At 42.1% G+C, this 8227-nt stretch overlaps 1 protein-coding gene and 1 long non-coding RNA gene across 6 annotated transcripts in view; one reads left to right on the forward strand and one right to left on the reverse strand.

The window, feature by feature from the left end:
* Nucleotides 1-730, forward strand: part of LOC107182247 — an 8895-nt gene extending 8165 nt beyond the window's left edge. The window contains exon 3 of the long non-coding RNA XR_001512967.1: nt 494-730. This is a non-coding gene — a long non-coding RNA (uncharacterized LOC107182247). The remainder of the gene's footprint in view (nt 1-493) is intronic.
* CLTA (clathrin light chain A) overlaps nt 1-8227 on the reverse strand; it is a 64573-nt gene that overhangs the window by 24916 nt on the left and 31430 nt on the right. For all 5 annotated transcript variants that reach the window (XM_015560527.1, XM_006758493.2, XM_015560526.1 and 2 more), the window contains exons 2-4: nt 7338-7375; nt 5161-5278; nt 737-848 (exon numbers count right to left, since the gene is read on the reverse strand). In XM_015560527.1, the coding sequence (XP_015416013.1) occupies nt 737-848; nt 5161-5278; nt 7338-7375 (268 nt within the window). The remainder of the gene's footprint in view (nt 1-736; nt 849-5160; nt 5279-7337; nt 7376-8227) is intronic.

An 8227-nucleotide genomic window follows, 5' to 3' on the forward strand; every position in this document is an offset into this window, starting at 1 on the left:
GAGTGAAGTCAATCCAGCAGGGAAAGCAAGCCCACGGACACCGTGGCGAGCAGCGCTGCCTCTGCCTCCCTGAGCCAATTCCTCATGGACGCTAGGCATGCAGCATTAAGGACACACCTACTGGTCAGTGGGGATACTGGACTGTTTCCTCCGACGACTCAAGAGCATTTTTTTTAAAAGTCAACTCAAGATTTTTTTAGATACAAATAAATACCCAGAGAACCCTTAATTCTGAAGTCGCTGTGTTGGATGACCTTCTCTGGCTACCTAATTACCAATCACATTTTCCCGCTAACAGACTCCTCTGTGAAGCAGCTTGCAGAGGGCAGGGTTGTAGTTAGGGGATACAACATGATGAAATTTATCATCATTTCCAGTGGACTAAGATCCTGGTATTATAGTCATGAAACGGCCTTTCATTTCAGGGTTACATCTTTACACATGGACCTGATCCATGAAATAACTTTTCCTTTGCTGTATCATACCATTACAGGTGGTACATATGAATCAAACTCTCGGTTGAAGAGCTAAACTCACTATAACTGGGAAGGCTAACAGTAAGTTATGCTCACATGAACCAAGAGACTTGCACCCTTTATTTCAAGCATTTTTCGAAAACCTGCGAACACATTTCACACTAAAAGAGATAGTAGCAGCTGAGAACCTATCCTGGCTTTGGAAATGGGTTTGACTCAATCTTGGAAGACAAGCTGTGCCAGAAGCACCACGGACTAACCTGTTGTTTGCTTTTGTTTTTTGTAACTGCTCCTCCTGCCTCGCATACCACTCTTCCAGCTCCTTTACTGCTTTTTCTTTCCACTCTGCTTCTTGCTTCCGAGAGTTGGCATCTTTGAAAGAAAGGAAAACGACACAAATGAAACAAAGCCTGTGCAAATGTATATTGGGAGAACAGTGAGGAGGGAAGGAAAAATTCTATGTTTCCCTGTTTGTACATCCAGCTCTTGACCTCAGCGATTCTATCCAAGGTGTTTCACCACATTTTATCCCAGTCCACTGACACCATCACTAGTTGGTAGTTTTTTTTGTTTTTTTCTTTAGGGCTTTAGGAGGGGCGGCCGGGGGGTGGGGGGTGGCACAAGAGTGGAACTACTGACTTAATAGAAACAAGCTTTTGGGGGCACCAACTAGGGAAAAAGCAATCACAGATTTTTTTTTCTTTTTTGGTTAATCCTCATGGAGGATATTTTTTCCAACGATTTTTGAGAGGGAGGAAAGAGAACTGAAAGAGAGAAACATTGCTGTGAGAAAGACACATCAATTGGTTGCCTCCCACACATGCCCTAAGGGGATTGAAACCCCTGGCCAGGAATCCAATCCATGACCCTCTGGTGTGCAGGCTGACACTGTGACCACTGAGCACACTAGTTAGGGCTACAGATGATTCTTTAACAATGCGGCCAATATCAGTTCAGGGTTGGCTATTCATATTAGATAATCCTTTTTTTAAAATATATCTTTGCTTTCAGAGAAGAAAAGGGAGGGAGAGAGAGAGAGAAACATCAATGATGACAGAGAACCATTGATCGGCTGGCTGCCTCCTGCACGCCCCACACTGGGGAATGAGCCTGCAACCCAGGCATGTGCCCTGACCAGTAATTGAGCCGTGCCCTCCCAGTTCACAGGTTGACGCTCAATCACTGAGCCATGCCAGCCAGGCCATATTAGATAATCTTTTAACAAAATCTCACAATTTATATTCCACACCTGAGGTTGACAATTGTTCTATAAAACACAAGATGGCACTCTCTTAACTAAATATGGTAGAAGCACCTCTATGAAGCAGGATGCTATTAGGAAAATTACCAGAAGTAGAGAAGATTTAGGAACCAGGAACAGTAGAATATAGATGTTCGAGTTAGGAGGACTGCAAAATATTTATCCCTGCTTAGACTGCACAGTGAGTTTGTGACAGAGCTAAAGAGAAACTCCAGTGGAGCGAACTGCAGGGCGTTGGGGATCATTATTAGCAGTTATTCACAAAGGTTCCAGAAATTAGAGAAAATGCACACCCAGCAGGAAGTTTTTCGGGTTTAAATGTGGGTTTTCCTAACATTTAACTAAAATAAAGAGACACGTCAGTAGATAGTGGGAGAAAAGGCAGTATGTCACAGCCACTGCCGCAGTTGACACCTCAAGTTACCCAGATACTGCACTTGAAAACATGCTCTTAAGGACATCCTTTCTCACTTAATCTTTACAACAATCCCAAGAAGGTAAACTGTAGTCTCATAGTCAGCAATGAGAACAACTACAGCTCAGAAAGTGAGAAATCATTATAAAGGTTACAGTGAGTGACAGAACCAAGACTCAAACCCAGGTCTGGCTGTAAAGCTCACATATTCTTACTTCATTATGCTGCCTCCAGGGGCGGGACAGAAAGGGAAGCAAGCCAAGAAATAATCTTAAGATGAGACTGAAGGTGGTAGCCAGTGGTCCAGACTAACGTTTGGACAGTGTAGAGCCAAAGCCCACCCTGTAATTAGTATCCTCAAGGGGGAGAGTATAAAGCAATGGTGATGACAACCATTCAAGGGAAGAAATGAAGCATTTGAGGATATTTTAGGGACTTTGCAAAAAATGTCTTATAGAAACAACCTGCAGAAAGCAGTAACTGCTAGAAACAGCCTAAGAGCATCTAAAAACCCCAAGTTTCACATTATAAAAACTTTCACCCTGTTATCTTATCAGATGGTGACCTATTGCTCAGAGGATAATTATTTTACTCAGATTTTCCACTGATGACTCAGTATATAAACTTCTGGTGCATGTCTGTCCACGTCCCTAAGTGTATGCGGAATGGAGGGCGCTATGATGCAATGGGAGATGCTGAGGGTTGCCAGTGCCATGTGGGCAAGAAACTGGAAAATACTGTTTTCAAAATGTAAGGTCTCCTTTTCAAGACTGGTGAAATTACTTCCAAAAAATTGCCCTTTGATTGAGGAGTATTTTCTTTCTGTGTAGTCTGATAACTTTTTAAATGTTATTATATAGTAGGAATAAAATATCATGGAAATTTACTCAAATTTTTGTCTAAATAAAAACTGTTACCCTTTGTACAAACTAGGTTCTGCATAAAACAGTCCTTTAAATTGTCTTCTTTTACAGATTTATGAAGTGACACTGGCAATAAGAATTTAGAATTCTTAAACGTTTAGCTTGATGAGACAATTATCCAAGCCATAATACAATCTCTGAGTATGGACGAGAGAAGAGAGAGGGATAAAGAGTCCCCTTAGAAAGCAGGGCACACTGACAGCTGTCTTCTTTGGCCATCCTCATTACTATTCACAGAAAAGCAAATTACTTCACAACAGCCAGTAGCTAAGCTGCAAACCAGTGACACTTGGTTCTCTATTCTTAGTGTTTTGTGCCTTCTCACAGTTCTTGCAAAGAAAAAAGGTGAAAATGATGAAACACCTAGTTCATGGATCAATTTAATTCAGTTCAGTTAGAATGTAAGGTCAAATGTTTGACTTCCCTCAGGAAGATATCTTCAGTTAAGAAGACAATACACTTCATGGAATATTTCCCAAATGTTCAATTTGATAACTGAAGAAGAAAATGCAATTTTCACAGACACTAAAGTGAACACTCTCCACAAACAAGACAACTTTGCTAAACTTTGGGAAAAGATTAAGTTGGGTTCTGTAACATGAAAAATATCTAGTAGTAGCAATACCAGTTAAGTCCTGCCTCTAAGCCTACTAAGAAGAGATATACAAAGAATAGAGGCTGCCGGCACCATGAAGACCTATTTTCATCTACCTAAAGCTGTACCCTCCAGTAGAGTAGCTATTAGCCACATGCGGCTATTTAAATTTATTAAAATTAAATAGTTTCTCAGTCATACAAGCCACATTTAAAGTGCTCTATAGCTACATGTGGCTAGTGGCTGCCACACCGAACAGCACAGATACAGAGTAGTTCCATCACCGCAGAAATAACTAGTGGATAGTGCTGTAAAGGTTCAAATATAAGTGTGCCCAGTATTTGAGTCACATAAATTGGGTTGGAGAGGCAACAGATTTTACATTAATTGGCTGTGTTATCAGGGTCACAACCCTTCCTATTTCTAGGTGTCAGTTACACCATCTGAAAAATGAGTCATGTTTTTACGAATTCAGTGGTGTCTAGGAAGGAATAATGCTGACACTGTGGTTATAGAGAAGAATGTTATATTTCTACATTTACAATAAAATATTTAGGCATGAAGTATATGATGTCTGTCTCTTAAAATGGACCAGAAAAAGTATGTGATTGTATATTTACAATACACGTATCTTCTTTCAACTATTCTGTTTGAAATTTTAGTAAAAAGCTGAGGGGAAAAAAATACCCACACTCTGCCATAACTCTCAAACCCGCATACACAGATACCAACAGCTGACACTTCATGTACACAGAGAGCCCTTCACATTAGGCCGGGCTGGCTGGCGCTGATCTTAGGCTTGGCCTGCCTAACAAGATGGTGTATACTAAATGCAATGTGGCTGAAGGGATGGGTATGGACTCTGAAACAGGGCAGACTTAAACTGAAACTCGGACTCTACTTCTTATCTGTGTGATTAAAAAACTTATTCTACCTATGCTGTTCACTTTCCTTACCCATAAAAGCGTAAAAACTTACTTTCAGGGATATGAGGGTAAGAAAAACAAATTGTATGTTTTCTAACATAGCTCACATTTTCCTCTTAAGCGCTACTTCAAGTTTACAAAGCGCTCTCATAAATACCATTGCAGAATTCCCAGGGGAACACTGATCTTACTCCTCTCAGATGAAGAAACAGATTCTGCAAGGTTTGTGCAAGAAAGTGTGCACAGTTGGTAAGGGCTAAGGCTGAGCCTTGAACCCAGTCTTCTCACTCCACGTCCATGGCTCCCTTCCCTAGCACCACTCTGCTCTTCTTGAGAGGAGAGGATCTACTGGCTGCTTTCGGGCTGCCCTAATCCTTACACAATAGCCTGTCATTAAGGATCTCCACATGAGTAGCCTTGGGACCTTCAGGTTTAGAAAAATTATCATCCCAAACACTAGACAAGGGCATAATGGCTAATTCAAGTGAAAAAGGAATAAAAGGAGAGTCAAGGTCAACTATTCCACTGAAAACAGATACCCAAAGACAGAAAGGGATTCCTTACCAAGGGCTTCCAAGCGTTCCATTTGCTCTTCTCTCCATTTACGGATACTTTCAGGCTCTGATTGCAATCGATCCACTTGTGAAATAGCTGCGTAACTGTCTGTCGGACCATTACTCTCCTTAACACAAAACATAATTGTACTGTATCAGTACCAAAAACTCCTTCCTGAAATGCACTGCATCCAAGTTAGAACCCCTGGTTATGTACAGCACTAAAGATTGTAAAAATGTTGAAGGATGACCTTAATACCAATAACACAACCTGATAGGGAGCTTTCAACATTACCACACTTAATCCTTACAGCCCAGGAAGAAGGAGAGTAGCTGTTATCCTATCTGTTAATAAATGGGACATGAGTGGGAGATAGGAAAGTCAGGGAGGTGAGTAATGGAGTTACTGGGAAACAGTGTTATCAGTTTTGGTTTCCTGACTTGACACAGAGATTAGGTGATATTTTCAAAGTAACAAAGGTAAGTACATAGTAGAGCACGGCTTAGACCTTAAGACCTAAATGCTATTATACAGTGCAGGAAATAGGTCACTTAATACCACCTTCATCAAAATATAGTGAATTTGAGAAGAGTCCAAAAGAAAATGTATAGTTACCCATCAAGGAAAAAAATAAAAACGCCGGCAATCGTGAGGCGTGCATGCACGTGCGCAGACTGCTCTTTATAGTGGGTTAGATTTGGGAGCTAATAAACAAACTGACAAAAACTCAAACGGAATTTAATTTCTAGAGAATTATTCTAACTAGACTATCTACAAAGGTGGAAAAATTTATTTAAAGTATTAGTAACTAACTTATTAGCATTTTTCATAAAAGCTCAGGCACATAAAAGCTCTCTTCCCCAAAAACCTTGCAAAGCAAGTTTTTATTCCCATTTCACAGCTAGGGAATTAAACTGAGGCACAAAAAAATGACAGGTCCAAAATCATAGCTAGTAAAGCAGGGGTGAGGAACATTTTTTCTGCCAAAAGCCATTTGGATATTTGTAACATCATTCACGGGCCACAGAGAATTATCAACTTAAAAATTAGCCTGCTGCCTAGCCATGTGGTTCAGCTGGTTGAGGGTTGCCCCATGCACCAAGAGGTCACAGGTTCCATTCCTAGTTGGGGCACCTGCCCAGATTGCGAGCCTGATCCCCTATAGGGGGAGTACACGAGGCAGCCCATCAGCGTTTCTCTCTCCCCCTCCTTTCCTCTCTAAAATAAAAACATATTTAAAAACATCAGCCAGCTATATTTGGTCAAACATTTAATTAACTCACCCCTAATGCTTTGGCAGGGCCAGTTCGGGCCTTATATGGCCTGCTGGCTGGACTTTCCCCATCCCTATACTAAGGATAAAGCCAGGATCTAAACCCCATTCTATTTCACTCTAAAGGACAATCTCTAAACCTGGGATCGGAAACTACAAATCAGGGGGCCTGCCACCTGTTTTGTAATTAAATTTTACTAAAACACAGCTAAGCCCATTCATTTATGTACTGTCTATGGATGCTTTAAACTGTAGCAAAAGAGTAGTTTGACAGACCTTATAACTCACAAAGCTTAATATCTTTACTATGTGGCTCTTTATAGAAAAAATAAAAATTAGTTCACCCTTGGTTTAAAAGGTTCAAATGCTGGCCCCACCACATACTTACTACCTTTGTTACTTTAGACCAGTGGTCGATAACCTTTTGGACCTCACGGACCACCAGTGGTCTGCGGACCACCGGTTGGTGACCACTATTTTAGACTACTGATTTAACCTGTGTGCCTCAATTTATTCATCTGTAACACAGGAATAACAACAGTACAGATCCCTCGGGTTGTTGGGAGAATTAAATAAGTATAAACAGTGCTTCATAGCACATCACAGAGAGTGTTTAAATTCACCACAGCCTCCATCGTCATCATCATCATAATCATAATCATCATCATCAAGGGTCATTTCTTGAGAATAAAGCTGGTTAACACTAGGGCCTGGTCAATAACATTTTTTTAAAAAAGCTCTATATAAGTGTCACTTCTCTTCGAATCCTTCTACTTTGGCAGGTAACATATCAGCTATTAATATATCCAGGAAAATCAAGGGAGTGGGGTCCTTCCTGAATCAGTCCATTCAAATTACAAAAAAGGAAGACTCTTGACCACTATAATTCAACACAATTAAGAGTACTCTGTACCTGGTAGTATTCGCCATTCATCACTCCATCAACAGCATCTGCAAGACATAGATTGCAATTTGTCAATCAGGGCTGGTCAAATGCTGAGCCAAAGGTTTACAGAGTAAAATATAGTATTGTATGCGGTAAGTATTCTAAGTTACTCCTATCTCTCTCTCTCTCTGTATGTATGTATGTATGTGTGTGTGTGTATATGTGTGTGTGTGTGTGTCTGTGTGTGTGTGTGTGGATATATATATATATATATCCTATCTGATAATAGAAAAACATGGTAATTGACCATACCTTTGCTACGCTTCCCATTGGCTAATCAGGGCAATATGCAAATTAACTGCCAACAAAGATGGTGGTTAATTTGCATAAGTAGGTGCAATGCCCAGGAGGCAAAAGGGGAAGGACGGAAGAAGCCGCCTGCCAAACCCAGGCGGCAGGCAAGAGCTGGGTGGCAAGGCAAAGGCGGCTCTGGGGGCCACATTTGCCCTGCCCCCTGGCCCTGGATTGGAGAAGGCTGGTGCCTTTGCCCACCCCAGCCAGTGATTGCGATCAGAAAGCCGGGCCGCAGGCAAGGCAGCACCCCTGGGACCCAGGAGCCCCTTGCCTGCGGCCCGTGATCCTGATCACGAAGGCTTGGAGGCGGCTCCCACCTGGGGCCCGTGAAGGCTTGGAGGTGTCTCCAGCCAGAACAGACATGGACAGAGACAGGGGGCTGGCCTGCAGCCTCCGCAGCTGAGCGCAGACCCGGAGAGGAGACGGTGGGCCTGCCTCCCGCAGAAGCAGAACAGGTCCCTTCCACCTCCCATGGAATCTGCATTAGTCCCTCCATGCTCCAGCAGAAGTGGCGTGACTCCCTCCCACCTCCCAAGGAGTCAGCGCGGCTCCCTCCTGCCTTC

This window comes from Myotis davidii, unplaced genomic scaffold (assembly GCF_000327345.1).
Source record: "Myotis davidii unplaced genomic scaffold, ASM32734v1 scaffold534, whole genome shotgun sequence".
Classification (NCBI taxonomy): domain Eukaryota; kingdom Metazoa; phylum Chordata; class Mammalia; order Chiroptera; family Vespertilionidae; genus Myotis; species Myotis davidii.